The sequence below is a fragment of the Mandrillus leucophaeus genome, unplaced genomic scaffold (assembly GCF_000951045.1).
Source record: "Mandrillus leucophaeus isolate KB7577 unplaced genomic scaffold, Mleu.le_1.0 Scaffold643, whole genome shotgun sequence".
NCBI lineage: Eukaryota > Metazoa > Chordata > Mammalia > Primates > Cercopithecidae > Mandrillus > Mandrillus leucophaeus.
This window is the reverse complement of record NW_012106953.1, coordinates 1,670,482-1,698,277: the sequence shown is the minus strand read 5'-3', so window position 1 is coordinate 1,698,277 and position 27,796 is coordinate 1,670,482. Positions and strand designations below refer to the sequence as shown.

Sequence of the window (27,796 nt, the reverse complement as noted above, 5' to 3'; positions counted from 1 at the left end):
TCAACGACCATTATGTCATCCCTGTCACAAGGATTCGTGTGAAGAGCCTAGTTACCAATAACAAGGTGGTCTTTTTGTTTGTAGAGTGGCATTGTCATTTCCCTTTCCTCAGTGAATATACTTAGTTTAAAGAAATTGCAGCTCTATGCTAAAATGCTGAGTATACTGGGAGAATTGCATATTTTATACTTTTGAGACAGGAAAAGTTCCTTTGTCCCCCTCACAGGGTGTGCGATGGGGGTGTGACTCGCTTCTTCAGTGCCCCGCTGCTCAGACCTCTAGGGGAGCATACATACGGGCAGGCTGTGGGGCTCCGACCCCATGGCAGTGTCTAGGGGTGAATGTTTACAGCTCCTGAAGCCTGTGGGTATGTATTACAGAGAGCTCTCTTAGTTTGCTGTCTATAGGTGGCTCGTGTTAACCAGCTCAGTTAGACCCCCTTCCTTATCACAAGGACAGAGGGATTTCTGTATCCTGGGTTCCTGCCTTTGTGTACAGGAAGAATCAGATCACACGTGGGCTTGGAGAATGAATGCAAAGTTCTATTTAGTGAAAGTAGCTCTCAGTAGATGGGGGAACAAGAAGGGAGATGCTCTTTCCCTGGAGTTGGGCTGCTCAGTGGCCCTGGCTCTCCTCCGATAGCCCCACCTCATCCCACCAGTGTCCTGCCGATGGCCTGCAGGCACCAGTGCTTGTCCGTGTGCTCCTCGGCCAGATGTCCGCTTGTGTGTCTACCTGCTAGGGTCTGGGGTTTTTATAGGCCCAGGATGGGGGTGTGGCAGGCCAAAGTGGTCTTGGGAAATGCAACATTCGAGCAGGAAATGCCTGTCTTCACCTAGGTCCATGGGAGTGGAGTCCTAGCCAGGGACCTGCCTTTCTCTACCCAGTACTTTCCTTCCCCCATTCCATGTCATTTAAAGGGACCACACTCTTCCCTTCCCAGCAGTCCTGTATCCCTTTGTGGTTGGATTTTATACTTTAGCTTTTATATTGTAGATGGACTAGTTATAGTCTACTACATGAGCTACTGGAGACCTCACATTACTTAATTCTGATTACTTTGAAGAGAGAAGTGAATAGATACAAAGAATCCTTGGGGTTATCTCATTTTGTTGTTCTTAAATGTGATACTTGTTATTGGAAAAACAATATGTTTGTTGATACATAACCTACTTCCCCTGATCATTTAAAAATTTTCCATTAACCCTTGTCCCTCACCTCTCAGAAACCTGTATCTCATAACTCTTCTCTTTTTACCTGAGCTCCTAGCAGTTTACAGGCAACATGGTCATCAGTGAAATTACATGTTGAAGGAGAGAAAATAAAAACCCTCCAAGTTAGTCTGTTAAGGTGAATACATATGCTATTGCATGACTAACTAAGAGAGATAGATAATGCCCAGACGGGTAATTAAAAAACACACAGGAAAAGGGAACATTGCAGAAAATGATGGCAGCATTAGTTGACTTTATAATTCTGTTGCCTTGTGAAACAGAATTATTTGAAAGAGGTTTCTAAAAATGTTTTTGTTGCTTTTCAAAGCATGGTGCTTTGACAACACAGAAGCTATTTTTATGTAGAAACAGTAGTGAAGGTATCTTATGTTCACTGCACGGCTAAATTATATCAACTTATTGTGTTGCTCAAGGAAACAAACAGATTTCAAAGGTTTATTCTAGAAAACAGTGTTTAATCAATTTCTTATACTGTCTTTGAACATAATCTAGTAAGCAGATGTGGAGTTAACGGCTTATTATGTTCACACTCCCTATATCCATTCAGAGTCTGCCAGGCTCAGAATAAAAGTCAAGACATGTGCACATAGAGACTCTGTAGATGTTTGTAGCATTTGAAATTAAAATAGTGAGAAGGCTGCCTAGGCGTCCCTTCAGACATGGCACAGTGGAGCACAGAGACAGGAAATATGCCAGACTGCCTCTGTAGGAGGCTGCTGCGAACACGTGCAGCAAGGAACAGGGAACCGCTTAATGATTAATCACTGTCAACCTTTGTTCTCGTTAAAGACTTGATTGTTGGACAAGGCTTGTAATGAGGGACTGTTTTGGTGTCTGTTGCTATGAGATTGTGTTCACTGATCCTCAGTTGATGTAAGCCGCTGTTCTCTTTTTGCCCAAGTCGAATGAACTTGAATGAAAATGCTCTCACAGTGCCTGCTAGTGGTGCTTTCAGAGGAGGTTCTGGGCATTCTGTTTACCAAATGCTACTGCAGCTCAGAAATAGAGAGCAGATAACCCAAGAGTTTGGCTCAGCTGAATTTTGGCATATGAGATTTACGAGATTTTGGCAAATATTTTAAAAGTTTGATTCTAAAAGAAATAAATAAAAGTAGATTTTATGGTAGTAATGGAATAAAAACCCTTCAACACACCCACACACCTTTTCTTTTTAACAAGCACAGATATTCAAGAATCAAAATTTAAAATTGTTACCATTTCTCTTGACTTCTATAAGTAAAATATTAAATTGTGTTTTGCAAACCAAATTTTTAAACCACCAACTCATGTGAGAGGTGGGAATGTGTCTTGGCATTTTCCTAAAGGCTAAGAAAAAAAAATTCCATTTATTCTGTCATCGATTACAGCTTGCAGACTTTTATATAACCATTTTTTTGTTTGCTTGTTTTTAGATTCAAGGGGTACATGTGTAGATTTGCTCCATGGTTATATTGCATGATGATGAGATTTGGGCTTCTATTGATCCCGTCACCAAATAGTGAACTACCCAATGGGTTTGTCTGCCCTAGCCTCTCTCCCAACCTCCCCCTTTTGGAGTCCCCAGTGTCTACTGTTCCCATCTTTATGTCCATGTGTATTCAATGTTTAGCTCTCACTTATAAGTGAAAACATATGGTATTTGGTTTTCTCTTTCTGTGTTCATTCACTTACAATAATGGCCTCCAGCTGCATCCATGTTGCTACAAAAGGATATGATTTAATTCTTTTTTACGGCTATCTAGTATTTCATGGTATATATGTACCATATTTTCTTACTAATCTACTAATCCAACATTAGTAGATACCTTGGTTGGTTACATGTCTGCTTTTGTAAACAGTGTTGCAATGAACATACAAGTGAAGGTGGCTTTTTGGTAGAATGATTTATTTTCCTTTAAGGTAGATACCCAGGAATAGAATTGCTGGGTCAAGTGGTAGTTCTATTTTTAGTTCCTTGAGAAATCTCCAAGCTGCTTTCCACAGTGGCTGAACTACAATTCCCACCAGCAGTGCATAAGCATTCCCTTTTCTCGACAACCTCATCAACATGTATTATATTTTGACTTTTTAATAAGAGCCATTCTGACTGATGAGAAATAGTAAGCATAACCATTTTTGAATCTTTATTTTACCGCAATAAAATATCAATGGAATATTTTAAAGGAGGAAAAATGCAGTATTTTTAAACTTTAAAGAATATTTTTCTGGATCAAAGTGACCTTATAAAACTCTGAAAGTCGTCTAAACATAATTGCATCATTATCGTGAAAATACTTTAAAAATATATACTTATATGAAAGTACTAATATAGAACAACTAAAACTGTTAGTGATATTCTCAGATTATACTTGCTATCCCCAGGAAAAATTTTTCTCTCTCTCTCTTTCTCTCTCTTTCTAAGAAATACAATCTGCTATAGTTTTTTGATGTATCTGCATGAAGCAACTTTTCTTGTGTTTTACATCTGTATATAACTTTTTAGTTCAAAATATTATGTGTCTCTATTGTTCTCTCTTTTTTCATTCCCCACTCTTCTTAACTCATCTACATTGTAATCAGGGAAGTTGAGTAGGGACTGTTTGTACCTCAAGAAATCTAAAATGTAGCATCCGTCGGCATCCTGTGCCCCTACCTGGTCTATAGGTAACTATGAATGTTCTACTTGATTCCAGAAGTGATCTTGTCTAACCCAAGGACCTGTCTCTTGTTAAGTGTTACCTACATATAAAAGTAGGAAGGGACTGGGGAACGGCCAATCTGCCCCTGTATCTTCTAGTAGATTTGCTCTCAATCTTCCCACACAGGAAAATCAGTTTTTTATATAAATCTCTAAATAGTAATCCAGTTTTCTTAAAAATAATCACAATGTATGACTTGTAAACACTTCAATTTTCAAAATCTTGCTTCTATGTTTAAATATGTATCCACATATAATTAGGATATAGAATGTAAGTTTTCTCTGAACACAATATGTATCTGTCAAAGTTATAATGGGGTAATATAATTAAGATAGAAATCAGAAGGTTTACAATGATAATGATAACTATAATTGGTTTGGTCTTTTAAGACATATTACAGTTTGCAGTAAGTAGATCATTCCCAAAGTTCTAAATTATTCCTGATTCAGTTCACAGAACTGCAGTCCTCTAAGGAACATCTTTTCATAACCCACACCTTATAAATCCTGTTAGGCCTGATCGTTTTTTAATCCTTGACCATAGATATTTACATTAAGGAATACATGACCTTTTTGTAAAATTGGTTCTTGAACAGATGTCCTTGGGCAATGTTTCTAGTAGCTGGCCTAAAATCCTAGGGCTGGGGGAAAACGTATCAAAGTAAATCACTCTCTACACAACATTGTGAATTATTATATGCATTTAAATAGAAACACTACAGCCCTCCTTTACTGTAACAAATGTTTACAGGTAAATAACTGTACTTTTCCTGGCTTCCCTAAGAAGTGAAGCTATATATCAATGCTCACATTGTTTTCTTCTACCCTCTGAAGAGCAGTGTAGTAAGTAGTGAGCACACAGTTGGTTCTCCTAACGTTAGATTTGACTGGAAGATATTCACCACATACCAATAGTCTCTCTTTGATTTCTTTTGTAAATAACAAATATAGTTACATTACTGAAATAAACTAAATTATTCAGATCTTCAGTGCTTTCCCTATATATAAAAAGAAACCATTCCACTTTCTCTTATGACCAGGACCAAGTTAAATTCAAAGATTAGTACCTTCCTGGTATAGAAAGCAATAGTAGGGTATTTGAATGGACGGCATATTATCTGGGGAAAACCCATGAACCCAGCTGCCAGATCAAGATGAAGAAAATATATGAGAAAATATTTAGATTTAATTAAGATGTAAAGGAACAGTTGCAGCACTGAGGTGCAGAAGGACTGCTATACATGCTAATGGCCATCTTTAGCCTTAAGTGATTAAAGGAACTGAATTGTCCTTCCTTCTATATGACCTATATGGCTAGTCAATTGCACATTAATATTACATCTAACAATATTATTTTGCCTCCAAAGAACTCAAAATACTTTCATTTAGTTAACTCTCAAAATATCTATTAACATACCACCTTCCCCAAATGAAGTACTATTGCTTGCCCAATACCTTGAAAAAAGCAACTTTTAAAAATGGTGCTAGAATCTCAGTGGTGTCAATATAACTGTGTCTTCAAGAAGAAAACTGAAGTGAATACCTGGCAAGGGTTAGATAAATATGATGAACTTCAACCAAAAATCTATCAAGGAAATCATCTCCTGGGATGAGATAATCAAGCTGTTCTTTTTATACCAAAACAGCTAGTTGACTCCATTAGTTTAGTTAAATAATTTTTAGGCCAATTATTTGGCAACATGTACGTGAAGCAAATAGTTGACTGATTTTAAATTTCCATGATATTCAGTGATGTGGCATTTCTCATGCTTGGCTCAAGTTCTGTTAACTTTATGGAGAAGAAGGCAGTTTTTAAAATTCGTTTTTGTTTTTCTTCTGAGGATGGCTAGATAACAATATTTTCAAATTCTAAGGAGGATCTAATTGGCTCAAATTTAGTCACAGTTTTGATTTAAATATTTAGAATTGTTCAGATATGTACTCAATGAACTGTTATTTGGATCCAGCCAGCAGCTGAAAAGTTGTTCCAGTCCCAAATGTATATCATTTTTAAAAAGCACCACACGAATCTGGAAAGTACAAAACAATGTAAACATTGGTAACTGCACAATATATCAGTCTCCCTTCCTGCATTCTCTCCTGATCAGCAGTGAGGAACATAAGCCGCAAATGTTTACCAAATTGAAAAATCACTGGACAGTTATGTTCAAATCACGGATCTGTTTTCAGTTACAAGTAACAGAATCCAATACAACCAACCTACTCAAATTGCCGAGGGAAAAAAAAAGGTTAAAAGTTCATGTAAATCTGGGTGTGATGAATTTACATTCAAGGTTTTCATCACAAATGAAAAGGTTTATATATTATATTGAACTGACAGTAATAAGTATTCCCAGGTAATACATGTTTTTATATGATATGTAATGTTGATATTTGTCATTTCACTGAAAAATTTTTATATACATGTTACTTTCTTAATAATATCTAAATAATTATAAATCATGTTATAAATGCAGTTTATCTGATTTTCAAGTAATTATTGAGTTTTTACTTAACAAATATATACTTAATGTGGACTTTCAGTCAGGCTTATATATTCTAATAGGAGTGCATAACTGAATAAAACAGTTCATGTTCTTAAAATAACCACTGTGTAGTAAAAGAAAACATCCATTTAAATAAATAATTGATATATTATTTAGCAGATAAATGCAAGATATAGTCATATCTTGTCTCGCCAGATCCAAGTGATATCAGTTACCCATGTTGGAAAGGTGCCAAGATAGACCTACCTTATTCTGAATTTTCTATTTTGATGAATTAATGTAAAGAGTCATTCTGTTAACCCAAAGATATACTAGAAATCTTTATAGAAGAAAAACGCCTTTAAAAATGGTTGATATCGGCCGGGTGCGGTGGCTGACGCCTGTAATCCCAGCACTTTGGGAGGCAGAGGTGGGCGGATCACGAGGTCGCGTGGCTGGCGGGCGCCTGTAGTCCCGCGTGGTGGCGGGCGCCTGTAGTCCCAGGTACTCGGGAGACTGAGGCAGGGGAATCACTTGAACCCGAGAGGCGGAAGTTGTAGTGAGCCGACATCGCGCCACTGCACTCCAGCCGGGTGACAGAGTGAGAATGCGTCTAAAAAAAAAAACAAAAACAAACAAACAAACAAACAAACAAAAAAGTTTGATATCTAGAAATAATTTAGGCTTACTAGTCTACCTAGTCTTTGTAATTCCAAACAAAAAAAAACGAAACATTAAAACACTTCGTGTGTGTGTGTGTGTGTGTGTGTGTGTGTGTGTGTGTGTGTGTATAAGATACTCCTGGCCAGGCGTGGTGGCTCACGACTGTAATCTCAGCACTTTGGGAGGCCGAGGCAGGTGGATCACCTGAGGTCAGGACTTCAAAACCAGCCTGCCCAACATGGCGAAAACCCATTTCTGCTAAACATACAAAAAATTAGCCAGGCATGGTGGCACGTGCCTGTAATCCCATCTTCTTGGGAGGCTGAAGCAGGAGAATCACTTGAATCTGGGAGGCAGAGCTTGCAGTGAGCCGAGATCGTGCCACAGTACTCCAGCCTGGGCAACAAGAGCAAAACTCCATCTCAAAAAAAAAAAAAAAAAAGGATACTCCTAATCTTATTGCTCAAAATAATTAATAAAAAATTTAGGTACTGTTTTCTATGTTCATAGTCATAGAGTAGCATCAGATCTGGCAGTAATTGTACCACTTATTTGATCAATGTAGACAGACAAAATAATGAGACCAAAAAAAAGTTGACTTTCCTCATTCTTCTCCACAGTAGACTTTTCATTTAAGGTTATCATTTTTCTAAAACATCATTTTGGTACCCTGCAGATCAAAGTGTGTTTATATAGTTTGCATAAATAAGATTTGGTAAATAACTTGATTTTCTGGGAATTGATCCAAGTGAAACCTCTAATCTTTTGAAGTTCATCCCTTAGTGATTCTTAGGGAGAACTCAGCTTTTTTGAAGTCCCACTGAAGTATTTAGTGGCTTGCTTTGCTAATCCAAGAAAGACTTCATAGCTACATTTAACAGAGAACACATGGCTCCTTTTCTAATGTCCTCTCTGGCCTTTATAATAGTACATTCAAAAAAGCAATCATGTCACATTACACTAGACAAACACATTGGAAGATGTTGACCACAGTCACTATATTTTATTTGTGCACCTAGATTTCTATGTCTGATAGACAACCTGGAATAACCAAGACATTCTCTCATTTCTCATGAAAAAATATGTCAAAATTTGTAGGTTACTTCGTAGGTTAATACATTTTGTATATTTTAGTGAAGAATGGAGAGATTCAAAGTATAAAAATTATCTCTAGCAAAATATTTTGTATTCTTTTTATAGTATTGGGGAAAATATGAATCGTTTGGTAGAATTAGTTGAGAAAAGTCAGAACTTATTACCAGAGCTGTATAATTCTACCCTATGCCTTGAAAATCCAGTCCAGAATTCAGTCTAATATATTTATTCAACATTTCCATTCCCAAGCTTCAGTGTATTTACTTCAAATGTCGTCAGAAGACAACTAGCTTGATCCCCCACTCTCCACCCTCAACTGAATCAATCTATTATTTGTTCAGTATAGAGGCAAAATCTTTGCATGTCTTGTTGATAGGTTGTATTTTTGACTCAATGAAAAAAAGAAATCAAATTATTTCATTACAGTGGTAATTATTTTTCCTTCGATTAAATAAAAATGAAATTTCAACTATTCTAGCACTAGAATGGAGTTGAGAAATTATAGTCTAAGTTCCAGATCTTAAAGTTGGAGAAAGTAAGGCCTAGATAAGACATAAGGGAAGACTGAAAAATTTTAAAGATTTACAGTTAACATAAAACAGATTTCTAGAAGAATCAATTAAATGTCAGTATATGTGATAAGAAGAAGTAAAAATTGTCAGAGGAGATAATAGTTAAAATAAATGCTAGCATTTCTTGGTAACTGTCTTGTTCATTTGTGCTGCTGTAACAAAATACCACAGAATAGGTAATTTATGAAGAACAGAAATGTATTTCTCACTGTTATGGAGGCTGTGAAGTCCAAGATCAATGCACTGGCATTGGTGTCTGGAGAGGGCCTGTTCTATTGATTAGGTGCCTTCTCATGGTGGCATTCTTCCATGGTGGTAGGTACAAGGGCAAAAAGGAACTGGACTCACTTTCTCAATCCCTTTTATAAGGTCACCTTATCCCTCTCATGAGGCAGAGCCCTCATGACTTGATCACCTCCCGTAAGGGCCCATCTCTTGTGCCACCACCCTGAGGATTAAGTTTCAACAGGAATTTTGGAGGAGACCCCATTATTAAAACCATAGCAAACACCTCATAGGGGCCAGAGACTGTGTCACATATTTTATTTACATGATCTTATTCAAGCCATACAGCAATTCCGTGAGGAAGGCACTATTATTTATTCCAAAATAGACAAGAAATCAAAACATACAAAATTGTATAATTTGCCCAAGAAAGACAATTAGTAAATTATGAAGCAAATATTTACACACAGACATTCTAATTACAAAAGCTACATTTTTTTCATCATTACAATATATTGTCATGGGATATCACGTGAGACATGTGAGAATTTTCTTAGATTTCACACTTTGCTGTCTTGAAGAGTATAACAAGCAGCTAAGAGTAGTCTATACAATTTTCATTAAGGTGAAATTCCGGAGTCAAAATTACATAATGGGTTTTTTATTCCCAAGGGAAAGATCTTATATTTTTTATAGAGTATAAGAAGCTATCTTTGGAAATCAATTTTTTTATTCCAGATTTGTTTCGTGTATAATTTGGCCATCATTTTGATTTAAGAACTAATCCTTTAAAAGGGATTTTCTTTCTTTGGAACTGTGGTATCATTTACCCCTTCTTTAGTCTTCATTACTACTTGTTTACTGAATTGCCTTTATTTTTAATGAGAACAGAAAATGTTGATAACTTGTCCTATCCCAAACCATAATACTTTCCAAACATTTCTAGAGGAATTCACAATTTTAGGGTATAAAACTAGTTTCTAATGTATATCCTTTTGAAATGAATGCTTTTGTGAAGAGAAAGTATAGGCCTGATATACAACATACCAAAGAGAAAAGAAAAGCGGAGGGATAGTTTATTCAACTCATATAATAAACTCAACAAAAGATAAAATTACTCTTAAATACAATTTCCTAATCTTGTTTTAGTTGGTAGAGGCAGTGGTGATAATGCTCAGCTATTGCTAAGTTTAAGTGAGAATATTTCTGGATAATTATTGTTTGTTGATTTATTACTAATATTACTATAAATACCATGCTACCATCACTATCTGATGATCAGAAATTGTATATTATTTAATCTAATGCCTTGTGTTATATGTATGATATTCAGAAAATTTATATGATATTCAATTAATATCAAATTGACTTAAGTATAGATATTAATATTTGTTTTGAATTTGTTGTATACCAGATACTTCACTTACTTTATGCTATTTGTTCTTAATCATCATTGGAGGTAACATTTATTAAATATTACCCCTATGCAACTTAGAAAAAAGCAGAGTTGGAATTTGAACCCAGGTCTGTCTGATCCCAGAATCCACCTTTCACTATTGCTGCCTACTCACTGAAATCGCTTTTTGAACAGAGGGATTTTTAAATGCATATACATTGTGTGTATTATCTTGTTTACTAAGCTCAATAGCCTTTAAAGTACTCTTGATTTTAAAGACATACATGTGGGGAAAAAAGACAAGTTCTGTAACTTGTACCTCCTTATCTTTAAAATGTGAATAATAATTAAAACGGAACTATTGTGGGGACTCATTAAGATAATAAATGCAGGCCCTCAACACATGGCTTGGCATTTATCTTTCAAAAAATGAGAAGTATTAATACTAGTAGAACTCTTACTCCATCAGTGTGCCTTCTCCCTGCCTTCTAACACATGCACATCATCTTCCTCATCATCTCCATCATCTTTCTCATCATACCCATCGTCCTCCTCACCATCCCCATCATCCTCCTCATCATCCCCATCGTCCTCCTCATCATCCCCATCGTCCTCCTCATCATCCCCATCGTCCTCCTCATCATCCCTATCCTCATCATCATCCCCATCCTCCTCATCATCATCCCCGTCCTCCTCCTCATCATCCCCATCCTCCTCATCATCATCCCTGTCCTCCTCATCATCCCCGTCATCCTCATCATCCCCATCTTCCTCCTTATCATCCCCGTCATCCTCCTCATCATCCTTGTCATCCTCCTCATCATCCCCGTCATCCTCTTCATCATCCCCGTCGTCCTCCTCCTCATCCCCATCGTCTTCCTCATCATCCCCGTCATCCTCATCATCATCCCCATCCTCCTCATCATCCCCATCATCCTCCTCATCATCCCTATCTTCCTCCTTATCATCCCCATCCTCCTCCTCATCCCCATCCTCCTCCTCATCCCCATCCTCCTCCTCATCATCCCCGTCGTCCTCCTCATCATCCCTGTCGTCCTCCTCATCTCCATCATCCTCCTCATCATCCCCATCATCTTCCTCATCATCCCCATCATCTTCCTCATCATCCCTATCATCATCTTCATCAGCCCTGTCATCATTATTGTCATTGTCATCAAGATCTCCATCATCATTCACCACTAACTTTTCTTTCCTAAGACATTCTATTTGCCAAGGGCCCTTCTAAGGTGGCACACCCATAAAAACAACATTGGCTTCAAAAATGTTGCACAACCTTTGCCTTTCTCCCCTACTTTGGTTTTCCAGTTGCCTTTGGAAAGAGCCAACATTTTCAGCCCATGTGCCTCACAGCAGAAAGTTCTGTCCTCATTTTTTTCCTTCACATTGCTTCTTCAATCATTCATGTATTTTTAATTCAGAAAACATCTATGGAGAGTCTGCTATACCCTGGGAATTTCACAATGAACATGTCCCAGCCTTCAAAGCACTTAAAATGGGAGAGAGGTATAAGCAAATGACCAATTATGATATAGAGTGACAAAGGCTGCCTAATAGGCCGGTAATGGGTCTTACAAAAGCACAGGAGAGGGGCACCTAACTCAGTTCTAGGCAGTCTAGAAGAGAACTGAGGCACTCTAGGAAGAGAAGACTTCCTGAAAAAAAATTACATCTGAGTTGAGCCCAGAAAAAAAGGATGTTTGCCTGGAAGGAAGAGGCAGAGAAAGAGTGTTCCAGACAGAGAGGATATGACCATATACAAAAATTTGGAGAAGAGAAACAACTCTGTGGGTTTGGAGAACTGCATGTAGTTTAATATCACTATAGTATAGAGTGAGGAAAGGATGTGTTGAGAGAGAATACTGGAGAAAGATGCAGAGGCCAGATCATGGAAGGCCTTATATATCATTCTTGGGAGTTAGGACGTGATCCCAAAGCTAGTGAGGAGCTATGTATGATTTTAAGCTGGGAGTACAGTATGATTTTAAGCTGTATCCAAGGGAAAAATCATTTTATTACTTTCATAAATACCAGCATTGGCGGTGGGGAGTGAGGGAGGTTGAGTTCTCAACCTGAGCTCTATGGATAGTCTGTGGATGTTTAAGAATTTGTCAACTCCCTGAAATTGTAGACAAAAGTATTAGTTGTATGTGTGTTTGGGGGATGGGAAGAGACACAGAATCCATAGCTATGAAAATCCTCAAAAGGAACTATGATCCAAATCAATGTTTGAAACCATTGCTCTACAGGCAGAAAGCTGAAAGCTAACTTATAGAGCAGAAATTTGAAATCTGCCACAAAGAGTCCTTCTAAAACTGAAGAATTTCTGTTTTAAGAAAAATTTCTCATTCCTTCCCCTGAGTTACCAAACTCTTCCCACTCCACCCTGACCCACTGACGTTTTGTTCCTGGCCACTCTCCCACTGAAAGCTGCTTTCTCACTCATAGAGCTGGTCTCTGTGCCAACCCATAATACGTGTCCACCCCAGAGGCTAAGAATAGACACAGTGTCCTGGTGACTTAAAAATTGGGTAATATCTGAAGAATAAACTCTATAGTGACTATAAAATTCATTCTAATAATTTGAAATAAACAGATTATAAACATATGATTGGGGTTTCTCTGCAGGGTGCAGGAGAAGGTACTGAGCAAGTAAAGAAAATTCCCTATTAAATAGAAGGGGAAAGCAGCTACTATTCACAATTGTGAAGGGGAAAGAAGAATACTAAACCAAATACTTTCTTCTGTTTTTTTCAAGCTCGACCTTCATCTCCACCACCCAATCTCTCACTCCCAATAAGTTATATCAGATAAGCTACAATTCTTTCAAGCAAATAGACTTTGTTCTGTTTATTTCTTCTTAATGTATTTTCCCAGATTTGGGATCTGTGTTCCTCATCTCTCAGTTAGGTTTGTGATCTTGTGCAAGTCAATTCCTTAAACTTTCTGGGCAGCGTCTTCATCTGTAAAATAAAGTTGGATGAAAGTTGCTTTTTAGTTCCTGCTGTGTGTAATGGTTACTAAAGTGGAAGGCTATTGTAAAGAGATTTTATGATAAATATTTCTTGTTTTCAACTTGCCGGTTATCTCAAAGGATTGCTGTGTACTTCATCTAAGGCATTTTTAAAATGTAATGTAAAAGACCAAAGTACCTTGCATTATTTGTCCAATACAGCCAAGTATAGCAAGGGTCAAGAAACTTTTTCTGTAAAGGGCCAGGTAGCAAGTATTTTAGGCTTTGTGTGCCGTAGGTCTCTGGCACAACTATTCAACTCTGTTATTATAGTGGGAAAGCAGCCACAGGCATATGAATGAATGTGTATGGCTGTGTTCCAATAAAATTTTATTGACCAAAAATGGTGGCAGGCGGGATTAGGCCATCATGTCATAGTCGGCTGACCCTTGAAATAGAAGACTGGAAGATCTGGTAACCTGAAGATAGGAGGGTTTCATCCCTTCAGTCTTTTCTGTTTACAAGCTGTTTCCTGGATGATTTCCTGACAATTGTTTTGTTGTCGTTGTTGTTGTCATTGTTGTGTTAAATAACAACTGCTCAATTATTTTGGCCACCCACAACCACCTCACTGTTAATGCCCCAAATAAATAACTTTGAGTGAGTGGGTCTGCCAACTTATTGGGAATCTGAAACAGTTGAGACAACTTGTTTTTTAGGCACAGAGATAAATAAATGGCTTCATCAGGAGACAGTTCCGAAGATGAATAGCCAAAAGGAACAGTTGAGCAGTTAGTTCATTGGGACAGAGAAAGAAAGACAAAAAGAGGGAAAGAGAAGGGGGTAGGGAGAAGAAAGATTGATTGAATAGCAAACCAGTTTGTGAGATCTACTGTACAGACTTGCCCAGCTGGGTACTTTATCTTGAATTTGTTTTGCAAATTGCAGATGCCTAGCTCTAGAAGCCAAGAAAAAGAAAAGGCAGTCATCCCACGCCAAAATACTCTCATGGATCTCAAGTAATTTACATTACTTCATTTTTGTGGGGGGAAAATCGCTGTACAGTCCCCTTCTAAAATAAGTGAAGAGGAACAGAGAGCTATTTTACCCAACTGCCTAGAACAAGACAAATATTTTGTAGAGCTTTTTTTTTTATTTTATTTTTTATTTTTTTTAATTAAGAGAACAATACCTGCCCGGTAACTTTGCCTATGTTGTGAAAGTTACTGTGTCACTGTTCAGCCCACAAAACTGCTTTAACTGTAAAACTGACTGAATCCAGTGAGTCTTACTATTTCTGTATATACTTCAATGAAACCAGGGATATTTTGTACCCCATTCTACCTTTTGCTGAGATCAGTCCTGCCTGATGGAATCCTTACAATTCCATTGAAATGAAAGAAAGAGGTAGTCCCAATGATTTTATTAGTGAATATCTTTTTTAAAGCTCTCTAACATATTGTCCATGATTTACAGAGACACTTTATCAAAGTAACACCCAGTAGCCAGGCCTGTCCTCTGCTTTTGGTTATTGAGATTTACAAGATTTCCTTCACACATACTATTTCTTTAGCAATTTATCCCAGAAAATTTAAAGAAAAGGGTAGTGGTGAATTCACTGGCAGAAGGCTGGGACAGTGGGGTTTGTTCTTAATTTTTTAATCTGGACTTTTTTTCAAAAGGACTTCAAACTGCCTTTGAGAGAAACACAATTAATACAAAGGACAGGTAATTTGTCTTCTAAGGGAAAAGGGTACCCATTTGAAAGAGTTCATGTGTTCTCCTAATTGTCTCCTGGGTTTGTAGACATAGTTTACAACGTCAGTGAGCTAGTACTTCCCATGGTGATACATAAACTAGATATTAAATGAATGAAGTAAAAAATTGGGGAAAGCATTTTTAACCAGATTTTTTTCCGTAAGTTAAAACATGCATCCAGCTTCCTTGTGAGCTTACTTAACTTGTGAGCATGTTTTATTTGCCTCAAGTTAAAAGATTCGGTCATCATATACCTGATTTACCAAATGGTCTCCTAACATCCTTGAGACCATTCTAGGAAATAAATCATCCATCAGTAGCACAGTTGGAAAACTTAAAAGTATAGTCAGGTAGCAGGATTTTCCAGCAGGCTGCATAAACTTTGTTACCCTCCTAATGCAGGGCTGCCCACAATCCAGGGTGTGACTAAGACTATCTCCACTCCTTGGAGGTAAAAGCCTTGTAAACAAGAACTGTGTCCAAATTATCTTCATTTCTCTAGCACCTGGTGAAATGCCTGGGACATAGGTTATACTTAGTCAGTACCTGCTTTTTTAGAAAATAAGTGAATGAATGAAACCCATCATGTCAAAAGCATTTTCTTCGCTCAGATGCTAAGAATAGCAGCTTGGAGTTCTGAAGAGCATTCCAAATAATACATCAAGAATGTTTCTGTAATTTTAGCAGAGGTTGAAAGATCATTTGCTAGGGATGTGGTAGAAGAAAGTACAGTTTGGAGATTTGGACTAGAATGGACAGGTAAGGAGGTTGGGTAGGTAGATCGATGGATGGGATGGATGGATAGATAGATAGATAGATAGATAGATAGATAGATAGATAGATAGATAGATAGATAGATAGATAGAAAGAAAGAAAGAAAGAAAGAAAAGTGGATAAATAGGTAGATAAAAGCTTTGCTATATAGGGAAGCTTTTGCTATATAAAGAGTCTAGTATCTATATAGAGTATGAGTCCAAAATTCTTGAGTATAGCAGTTCGATCAAGAATATCTAGCATCTTCTTAAATGGCAGATGAGGTTGGAAACATTTTTTAAAAAATATATGAATGCATTATGAGATCTTTACTACTGCTTTGACATAATTTTAAAACATTCTCAGAGTAAAAGAGCAGAGATGAGATGACTAAATACTAGCAGTGGTTAGGGATAGAGCAGTGAATTTCTAATAACAGGGCCAAAGACTTAGAGGAAGAAGATGCTCACCAGCGGGCCTTAGAGTGAGCTCAGGACCACTTGTGTACAGCTGAGAAATATTGAAATGAAGATCTCAAATTCTTTTTGATTGGGATGGCATTTTGAGAAAAAGATGTATCCTACTAAGAGACTGTGATTCTAAAACTCATAAAAATGTCGTTTGTTTTAGGTTCATAAGAAGTCCTTTTAGTATCTTTTTACTGCTTTATCCCCAAGGTCCAGAAGAATGCATGATGTGTAGTAGATGCTTAATAAATACTTGGTGAATTAATGAGTAAGAGTGCAGTGAGGGTAATAATTCTAAAGATAGATTGATTGATAGAACCTTATTAAAAGAATACAAATATATTTTCATTGGTCTGGCAGTCCTGTGCTGGGTTAAAACAAGGACCAAGAAGTTTTATCCATACTTAAGCACTGGCATGCTACACTATCTCAGGCACTAACACTATAAAAAGACTTTAAAATCTCTAATGCGCACGCACACACACTCACAAACGTGGAAAACTATCTAGAAGTGCACAATAAATATACATTACTGTACACTCATAATTGATTTAAAACCCAGGAGGCTTGGATCTGAAACCTATTTTGTAGGTTAGAACCAAACACTATACTTTTGTAGGTAAAAACGGAAAAAGAACATGTAAAATGAAAGATCATGAAAGTTCTTGATTTGAACCAGTCATTGACTATTCCTTGCTGCCAAATCAATCTTTAACTACAGTTTCTCTAGAAAACTGGGTTTTCTATCATGTGAAACACTACATTGATGGAAATAGCCTAATTCTTTCACAATCTCACACACACATGCATGCACACAGGCACACATACTCTCATCTATCAGCTGAGAATGTGCCATTTTTACCATGCCTCCATATGCACTACAGGAGAAAATGTGTGTCGGGGAAAAACCAGATGATTTCTATTAAGTTCTACATAGGTTGAGTTTAAGGCAAAGAGTGAGGCTAAGTATGAAAATCAAAGCCAATGCATCGAAGCAGATTTTTCTTTCAAACTATTTTATGTCCTAAAGTTTGCACAACGTGTTGGCAATGACAGCAAGCTTGTATAAGGAGGTGTTTTGTGTTTTACAGCAAACATAAGGGCAAAAAAAATGCAAGGGCAGCCAAATATTACTTCAATCATGAATTCAAAGAATGTGTGTAGTAGGTACGTGGTAAAACCCATGAGCTAGGAACTATAAGATTTTTAAAAATTTTACAAAATTCCAAGAAAGAGTTTATCTCTTATTCTTTCCTCCATACCAAGGCACCTCCCTTCACCCCAGCACTAGTTTCAAATTTGGAAAACCCTTCAGACCCTAAGGGAAAAGGGTCCCAAAGTATCTTTTGGTACCATGAAGGAAGGAAACTCTATTTAGCACAGTCTATCTGTTTGATTAGAGAGAGAAAGAGACATAGTTACATTTTCCGGCATGCAGATCTTTTATAAATCTTAGAAAAGGGTGGTTTTCCAGAATTCTCTGGAAGTTATTTTGGAGTTCATCAATTCTGCCAACACTGAGCACTCTGTCTACCTCTTTTCTTTCTCCTCATTTTCTCCATTTCTAAATACATTTTGGTCTGTAGAGAATAAAAACCTGCCTAGCACAGGGTAGACATTCAGTATACTTTGTCAAATTCATTAATGGATTGATGGATTAATGGGTGACTAGGCATCAGGTGATCTGAGATTGATTGAATGATTGATTTTTCCTTCAACTTTTAATTTCCTGGGTACATGTGCAGGATGTGCAGGTTTGTTACATAGGTAAATGTGTGCCGTGATCTGGGTTTTAATCTTAAGACACTAGTAGGTGTCATACCACCTAATGGAAATGATTGCTTTTTGTTATCATAACTTTGGGTGAGTGGATATGTGGAGTGTGTGGTATGTGTAGCTTGTCTTTCCAGATAAACTGTATGCCAGAGATCTTAAACTCATATGGCCTACATGGACCAGGCAAGTGATAGAAATGAGGAAAATGGGTGGGTATAATAAAGTAAGGAGTAGTAGAGGCTGCTGTGGCCAACTGGAGAGCACAAAGAGCAATTTGTGTTTCAAACACAATGGGGGCCAAACACACCACATCTGTAGTCCAGGTACACGTACAGTGTGAGCTCCTTCACAAGACTCATTGGATATAAAACATCTCTCTAATATTTAAAAATACAGAAATAACAAAATAATAATAGTTAAAGTGTATCAAACATCTCTACTAAGTCCCTGGTACTGTTCTAAAATTCATCTTGTCAAATTTTAGGTAATTAATATATTACCTTTATGTTGCAAATGAGGAAACTAAGGCATGGTACTTAGTAAATATACATGATTGCACTATGCATAAGTAATTGGATGTTAAGAGAATAAAAACCAGAACAGCAAAGAGCAAAGTTAACAGGGACCTGAGCTGAGCCCCTAAGCAAGAAAGCAGCATACCCCAAAAGACAGCCCATCAGAGAATGATACCCCACCCATCTTCTGGCATCTTCAAGTAGGAGGATGAAGGTAATTTCCCAAATCCCTGGATGGCTCATAATCTGCAATATAACTGAGACCTCTACATTTCGGAGAGACCTGATACAGAACAGCTTTCTGTAGTCTGCGAGTTCTATCTCCTTTGTTTCACAATGAAAACAAATGAAAACAGACTATTGTTCCTATGTGTAGAAATAACTTTAATAATTATGAGCGGCTATTGTTTAGTAATAGGTATTGGATTATCTCCCCTAATTCTTGTAGGGAACCTGTGACATCTATACTGTTATTATTTCCTTTTTACAGATAAGAAAACTGAGGCTTAGAGAGGTGAATTAACTTTTGCCATATCACACAACTAAGTGTCAGAACCGTGATATGAACCAAGGTGGACTTATCTCCAGAGCTTATGGTCTCATCCACTGCAGGGCAAGGAAACGAAGACGAAAAGAAAAGTGTTTTGAATTTTTCTACCTATGCTTGTCAGCTACTTCCAAAACCAAACCAAAACAAACAAACAAAAGAAACCACAAAATCTTATTTTGAAAGTCCTGCGTAAAACTCCAAACTATATCAAAGAAAAGAGCAGACTCTTTCTATTCTGGTTCAAGTGGAGAGTAGAAAGCAAACTACCATCTCCAATACATTCTCTCGCACCTTGATGTCTTTCCCCACCACTTCCAGCTGTCTTTACGCTTCCCTGATCCTGCCTCTTTCCCCCGTCACAGGCTCTGCTTCCCTGTCCTTAGTCAGGGTGCACCCAAAGACCCAGTCCCCAATCCTCCATGTATTTCTCCTCCTTTTGCCCTCCAAGACACTTAGCTCACAGATCCTCATCTCCTGCTATTCTGTCAATGACTCTTAAGTGCTTGTCTCCAAGCCCACGTTCCTAGTGGCTTATAGAACACAGGGGGTGAAATCTTCTCCAAAATTCATGATGGATTTAAAATTGAAAGAACTGACTGGTCATAGGGGTGTAAATATATTAGAGGATGGTTTCCTTAAGCTGCTCCATGGGTGTACCTCAGAGATGGCTGTGATTATTTTTTACTAACTGGTGAAGAGGATCTCCCCACCCTGTCCTCACTCCCCTGTCCTTCTCTCCAACACACTTCCTTCCACCTTCCTGACCTGAGGGTGCTCAACCCTGGGATGAGTGCTGCATGAGTTCATGGGTTGGCCCAGGTTTAAAGTACAAAAATCTTTCTTCTCTATGCTTCCTGTCTCAGGTGACAGGCAGTAAAGTATACTGATTGAGAACTAGAGTCATGGGGTCAGACACACCTGGCTTCAAATCCTCCTCGGCCACTTACAGCTATGTGATCTCTCTGAGCTCAGGTTTCTCATCTGCCAAGTTGGGTTAATAATACAAGTTCTTGCTCATTGTTTTGTTGGGAGGAATGAATGAGATAAATCACGTAAAGCACTGACCACAGTGAATGGCTGATAATAAGCCTCAGTGGATGGTCGCCCTTAGGATTATTTTATAACCCTTTGCTTTTGAGGCAGCTGGTGAGCTCTGTAGCCCCAGAGATTACAAAAGGCCAAGGCTTTCAGAGTGTGGCTTACTTATTTATTTATTTCAGCTCGGCACATAAAGAGAAAGAAATGAAAGAGAAGAGAATTTCCACAGATGGTGTACCTACTACCACTACTCATGTGGTATCATGGGAGTTGCTTTGTGGTTTTGTTTGTTTGTTTGTCTTTGTTTTGAGACAGAGTCTTGCTCTGTCGCCCAGGCTGGAGTGCAGTGACACAATCTCGGGTCACTGCAACCTCCACCTTCTGGGTTCAAGTGATTCTCATGCCTCAGCCTCCTGAGTAACTGGGATTACAGGCACGTGCCACCACACCTGGCTAATTTTCATATTTTTAGTAGAGACAGGGTTTAACCGTGTTGGCCAGGCTGGTCTCAAACTCCTGACCTCAGTGATCCACCCGCCTCAGCCTCCCAAAGTGCTAGGATTACAGGCATGAGCCACCACACTCAACTGCCTGCTTTATGTTTTTATGTCTTATAACCTCACACAGTTTAGTCGGTGAATGACAGCTGGATTTTTTTTTGCCAGGTGTGGTGGTTCATGCCTGTAATACCAGCACTGTGGGAGGCCAAGGATCTAGGATCACTTGAGCCCTTGTGTTTGAGACCAACCTAGGCAACGTAATAAGACCCTGTCTCTACAAAAAATGTAAACGTTAGCCACCCCATCTCTACAAAAAATTTAAAAATTAGCCAGGTGGTGCGCGCCTGTAGTCCCAGCTACTTAGGAGGCTGAAATGGGAGGATTGCTTGAGCCTGGGCGGTTAAAGCTGCAGTGAGCCATGATTGTGCCACTGCACTCCAGCCTGGGTGACAGAGTGAGACTCTGTCTCTTAAAAAAAAAAAAAGAGGGAGTTGGATTTCTTTTGTTCCCATGTATTCAGTGTTTCCCAAAGCATATTCCCTGGACCAATGAGTATCAGAATGACCTAAGGAGGTACCCTGATCTATAGCCTCAGAATCCCTGGGACAAGTCCAGGGCATCTGCCTTATAAGCTGATTCCCAGATCATTCTAATCAAAGTATAACAATTTTTGACTTATTGTTTATATCTTATGATCTAAAATTTGATTTTGCATTTTCTTGTGTTTATACACATAAGCATTTCTCCCTCACTTGGGTGATAAATTCTCTAAGGTGATAACCATATTTTCTAGTCTTCTTATAACCCTACTAGTGTACTAGTGCAGAGCTCAATCCTAAATACATCACTGGGAATTAATGAGAATATTCAACTGGGTTTAGCTTACTGTCTTGCAGAGTCCTGATCTGTCAATGCCAAAAAATTGGTAGAGACCTCAAATTAGAAAGGCAGTTCACCAATACCCAATATTATTTGATATACAATTGAGTTTTTAATCAATATTTTCTCATTATCAGTGTGTCGGGTATTCTTTTACTGAGATTCTTGTGCCAAGATACCTGAATTGTTGACTGGGGATTAAAATTTACAAGTCCCTGAGAAGTGAAGTCCTTTCCAAGTTTGAGTTTATGAAACAGAAACTTACAGGCCTTCCTGCCTCTCTGTCACAGAAAGCTGGGTAAGGCAAAATGCCTTCTGTCTAAAATGGTTTCAACTTTTAAACACGTGAATTAAAACATGATTTTCATTGCAGGATCAGCAATGATACATGCTAACTTTGGGAAAAGGAAGGATCTGTTAGGTTATGATGTTTATTCCTGAGAAATTGAGAGGTTTGCCATATGTTTTTATGGTAGTTTTCTTTGAGGTTCCATAAACACCTTCTGGAATGTGGAGGTTCCACCATCAGAGTCCTATGGGAGCTTTTCCAGTGCCCTAATGTCATTAACCCAGCTGCTTTGGTTGCTGTAATATGCAATAATTTCTTCTACATTTAAAAAGCGATTTTCTGATCTCCAACCCATTTAACCATGTTTGATCTTTAATAAGATCAAAAATGTTTGGAATTTGAGTGTATGATCTTTGTGTTATATTTTTCTCTTTTAAATTCACAGTAGCTTTTCCTTCCCCCTTTCTCTTCTTTAGGATCAACACTCTGTGGTAGGCCAGAACACAGGCCCCAGTCCAAGTCCCAACCCCTGCTCAAATCCAAACACTGGAAGTGGTTACATGAACTCCCAGCAATCACTGTTGAATCAGCAATTGATGGGAAAGAAGCAGACTCTACAGAGGCAGATCATGGAGCAGAAACAGCAGCTTCTTCTCCAGCAGCAGATGCTGGCTGATGCGGTAAAACTTTCTCTTAATTTCTACTGAACGGACCTGTTGACCCACCAGAGGGAGTTTATTCTTTTCCATTTATATTTACTGTGCCTACTTACGTGACAGCAACAAAGATGTCCCGACTGTAAGAGAGGATAATTCCATACATTTAGTGTACTGCAGAAAGAAAAAAAATCAAACTTGATTTAACAGCTGCTGGACACTTGGAATGCATGGCACCTCTGCTAACCAGCCCTGCCCAGCCCAGGAATGTCTAGAACAACCAACATAAGCATTTGAATCGGGCAAAAGAAACCAGTGTTGTTCCCCAGGCTTAAGGGGCAGAAATAGTAAACTGAACTTGAATCAACTCAAATCCAAACTGATTTTAGAGATAAGAGTTTTAAAAGCAACTTTAAAAGCCAACATGGAGCCTCGAAACCAAGATTTGGCTTCTAAAATAAAGCAACTTACAATAGGGGATTTTTTAAAAGAAAATGTTAAATGCATTTCCCATTTGCACTGTATATATTAGGCTGATGCAAAAGTGATTGTGATTTTTGCCGCTACTTTTAATGGCAAAAACTGCAATCACTTTTGCATCAACCTAATAGTTGACTTTTTGAGAAAGACAAGATTGTGTTTACCACACACTACGCATGCATTAACCCTCCTTCAGTATTTATCTGCTCAGCCCTGGCTTCATTGCCTCCCTTCAAATTATTTGGCCAAATGAAATAAAAAGTAAGCAACTCCAGGTGAATTAGAGCTAAGGTATACAGAAAAGATTAAAAACAAAATCAAATAATTTTATATTCAAGGAGCTTTGCAGTAAGAGTCAGAAATGCAGGGTATCACAAGGGCTATAATTATTTAGTAAATAATAATTTGTAATAAGGGTAGAGCCATAAACAAGGCAAATCCTCTCTTCACCCTAAAGAAGCCTTGAGCATACTGAGGATATGTCAAATAAATTGGCCAATTGTAATGCATGTGATTAAGTGCTATACTCTGGGAACTACTAGAAATGATTTCAGAAAGAATGTTCTATCTACTGAATATCTGAAACTGGAGTAAGAGATGAGACGAAGAGTAGGAAGGTTATTTCAGCCAGAACAATGAGCATATTCAAAGACCTGGGAACAATAAAGGATACTACATATTATGCCTGCCAAGGTATTGAGTGTGCACAAGAATGGGAAAGTGATGAGTAAAGATGCCGGAGATAAGAGGCAGGAGGGTAGGGCTTGAGAGGCCAGAATATACACTGAAAAGCAACAGAAGAGATTTTAAGGATTTAACACAAGGGGAAATACTAGATTCAGATTTGCATTACAGTAAAAGTATAAAAAGAGTAAGAGAAAATGTAATGGAGAGAAAGATTAAATCCAGCCTGAAAAGATTGAGGATAGTCTCCCAAAGAAGTAAAATTTGACATTGATTTTGAAGGACTGTAGGGTTCTGATAGAGTAGGTGGGGTCTACTATTGTGGGTGGAGGGTGGAGCAGACACCAAAAGGTGCAGCCTGGGTGTGAATTTGTTGGGTAGTTTGAGATTGCATTATGAAATATTTAATGCCTGATAAAAAGTAAACATAGTCTAACAACCACATTTTTTTTAAGGAATTACAAGTGGACTAAGTTTTGTATTCAGGACATGTGAAAAGAAATAGTGAGAAGTAAATTTATTTGACCTGGAATAAGGAATATTGAGAAATAAGATTACAGATGACCTTGAATACTGCCGTAAGGTTTAAGGGAGTCACAGACTGGATCACAAAGTGACACAACTGGTTTCTTCTAGAAATCATAGTTTTGAAAACTCCAGTCCTCCCCTTGTTTCCTTCCCCTCCCATTTTTATCCTTATAAACTAAAGAACTTAGAAACAAGGGCAGCAGAGAGAAAAACATGTAATCTAAGGTTGACTTACTGGGTACACTTTCATCACTACCAGCAATACTACTAATTTTATGAATTATAACACGCAGAGGTTGATTTTCAGCTCTTGTTAAAAGGCAAGGAAGTGGTAGCATATACATTCCATGAGGGTCCTGGCCTGGCACTGGCCTAACTCCCACTGGGCCCCAGTTGAGTCACCACTAGGACAGGTGCAAAGGGCAGTGGCATAAACTGTGAGATGAATGAGAATGAGGCTGCTGTTTTTGTGATTTTTAGAAACCATTCACATGTCTCTTTGTTTGGACACCATTGAGGGTGTCTGTGCTTTTTAGCATATCCAGGAAGAAGTGGTCTTTGATACCACTGTACATTAGCATATGCTTTGTGGTCATTTGCAGTCAGTTGGCAAGGCCACATAGGCACCTAAATTGAGATGTTTTCTCATGAAAGTTTGTTATCCTTATTCTCTGTTATTCTCCTACCAATGAAGCACAAAGAAGAGACATGAATAGTACTTATTACAACGGACATCATAATTACCAACACGCATTGTGTACCTACTGTGTGCCAGGCACCAAGCTGGATTTTCACAGAATTAAATAGAAATATGAGGGAGGTCCTATAATTATCCACATCTCACATTTTTACAGATGAAGAAACTGAAGCAGAATAGATATGTACTATAACAGATGATTTCTATAATGGGTTTTCAAGTCTAACAGATTGGGTTATCATTAGATATTAGTTCATAAATTAAATTTCATATTGCACAAAAGTAATCTCAGAAATGGCCTATGTGTTTACACTTGCACAGAATGGGAATGTCATTCTTTTGCAAACTGTAGCCGTCTCTATTCAGTATTGCAGTCTAGTCTTTGCTGCTCTTCAGCACAAAAGAACAACATGGCAGTTCTATGTTATGTCCATATGCAAAGTTATTAATCTAAGTCATTTGTGAACAAGTAGTTTAAGAAACCTAAATTTCTGGATATATATATACACACACGTATATATATGTATATATACATGGATATATATGCACATATATATGTATATACGTGTATATATATGTGTATGTATATACGTGTATATATATGTGTATATATACATACATATATATACATGTGTGTATATATATGAAAACCCTTTGAACAACAATTTAGCCCTCTAGTGGAGACAAGCCTGACCAACATGGTGAAATCCCGTCTCTAATAAAAAAATACAAAATTAGCTGGGCATGATGGCAGGTGCCTGTAATCCCAGCTACTTGGGAGACTGAGGCAGAAAAATCGCTTGAACCTGGGAGGCAGAGGTTGCAGTGAGATGAGAGCATGCCATTGCACTCCAGCCTGGGTGACAAAGTGAGACTCCATCTCAAAAAAAAAAAGTCAATAATTAGATTGAAGAGATATAAAAATAAACCCAGGTTTGCAATATAGTCTATGATGGGAAGTCAAGCACCTTCTTCTCTCTCTTTACCTCTCTCTCTCTCTTTCTTTCTCTCTCTCACACATACACACACACAGACACACACACACACACACACACACACACACACACACATCCTGTCTTCTTCAGTATAAACAGTAGAAACACCTAATTACATAAGAAAGAAGGACAGATACTTTTGGAAAAGAGTGGATTTCAGAAAGTCCCATGCTTGGCATAAAAATCAAAACTGTCATCTTACACAACAGTTTACAACAGAGCTGGTTGAACATCACCACATTGGGGTTCATGGAACATCTCAAGCTGTTTCTTAAACATTTAGGGTTTGGGCAAAACCAAAAAGCATTTCACCAACCACTTTTTCCCTTAATTTGTAAACCCATGTTTAAAAGAAATGTAATCCATATGTTTCTGATTCATTTACACTTAGCTCATCAAAATTGTGTTTTATATGAATTACTTATGTGCAAAAAACTGTGTCTTTCAAGCTTTTTTCTTAGCAACAAGAATTTAAATTTGGTTTGTTGTTGTTTTAAGGCTTTTTCCCCTCCTTTATAGTAGACTTATTCTACTAAGAAGGTTTGGAATTTGATGGGAAACTGAGAAACACATGGTTTAAGTCAGTTCTAAGTTAGGCAGTGCACATTTGTCTTCCAGCTAATTTACCCATGTATCTATTGCAAAGTTTTCTTTTCTATTTGTTGACTTTTCTATAATTATAGCGTTCTCCCTCTACCTATGCTGATTATTTTTATCTTGAAAATTGAGATTGCTTTGGGATGCATACAAAATGGCAGTGAAGTCATTCTAAAAACTCCCTGATCCATACCAAACAAGATAAAAAGCAGCCCTTAATTCCCAAAGCTGATATGATACTCACAGTCAAGCCATTTTGTTCTCTGTTGGGTATAAACAATCCTACAGAATGTCAACCTCAGACAAGGTTACTCTGAGACCATGGTAAAATGAGACAAAATAACACTTCATAATTTTGTCTAAAAACAGACACAAACAAGGTCACTGTGCAACCTCCAAAACACCAAACACCCCCCTCTCTTGTTAAATGAGTGATAGCTACTTCTTTATTTAATTAGAATTGACTTTACTTTGTGACAGCTTCCAATCTAGAACAAAGCACCATTTCCTTAGACCCTCCCGAAATCACTCAAAGTCCAAATCTCAGGACAGATTCTCTCTAACATTCTCCTACTGAGATACCCTGTGACCCCTCATGATGTGTGTTCTCCCTTGCTGCAACAAGTAATAAAGCCAACAGCTGTGTTCCTAGTGCTCTTTGACTGAGGATATTGACATATTAAAAGAATGTCTCTATTTTTTTTCTTAGCTTCCAAACTCACCTGTTCTAAAAATCAAAAGGCTGATTCCAAATGGAAGAAATGAAGGGAGGGTGGCAAACCTGTGCTTTTAGAACGGGGAGCTGAGAAACAGAGTAGCAAGGGGCCTGGTATTGTGTGTTAGGAAAGAGCCTGAGTTTGGGACTCAGGATTCAGTCTTGGTTCTACCACTGTGTGATCTTGAGCAAGTTACTTAGCCTAACAAGGCTTCCATTGCCTTATTTCCTAGGTGGAAATAATCATGCCTACTTTTAAGAATTGTTTATAACGAGGTAAAAAAGAGATAAAATTCATATAGTGCCTATATTGGTACCTGTTGGTGTCTCCTGACATCTCCTCCTACCCTAGAGTTATCAGATTTAACAAATAAGAATACAGGGCTGGGCACGATGGCTCATGCCTGTAATCCCAGCCCTTTGGGAGGCTGACGTGGGTGGATCACGAGGTCAGGAGTTCGAGACCAGCCTGGCCAACATGGTAAAACCCCATCTCTACTAAAAAATATATAAAAATTAGCTGGGCATGGTGGTGGGCACCTGTAATCCTGAGGGCTCGGGGGGTAGGAAAATCATTTGAACCTGGGAGGCAGAGTTTG

At 38.0% G+C, this 27,796-nt stretch overlaps 1 protein-coding gene across 1 annotated transcript in view; it reads left to right on the top strand.

Annotated features, from left to right (window-relative positions):
* The window catches only part of MAML2 (mastermind-like 2 (Drosophila)), a 372,408-nt gene that overhangs the window by 335,252 nt on the left and 9,360 nt on the right, over nucleotides 1-27,796 (top strand). Inside the window, exon 3 of the mRNA XM_012000955.1 lies at nucleotides 22,322-22,525. Within this exon, the coding sequence (XP_011856345.1) occupies nucleotides 22,322-22,525 (204 nt within the window). The remainder of the gene's footprint in view (nucleotides 1-22,321; nucleotides 22,526-27,796) is intronic.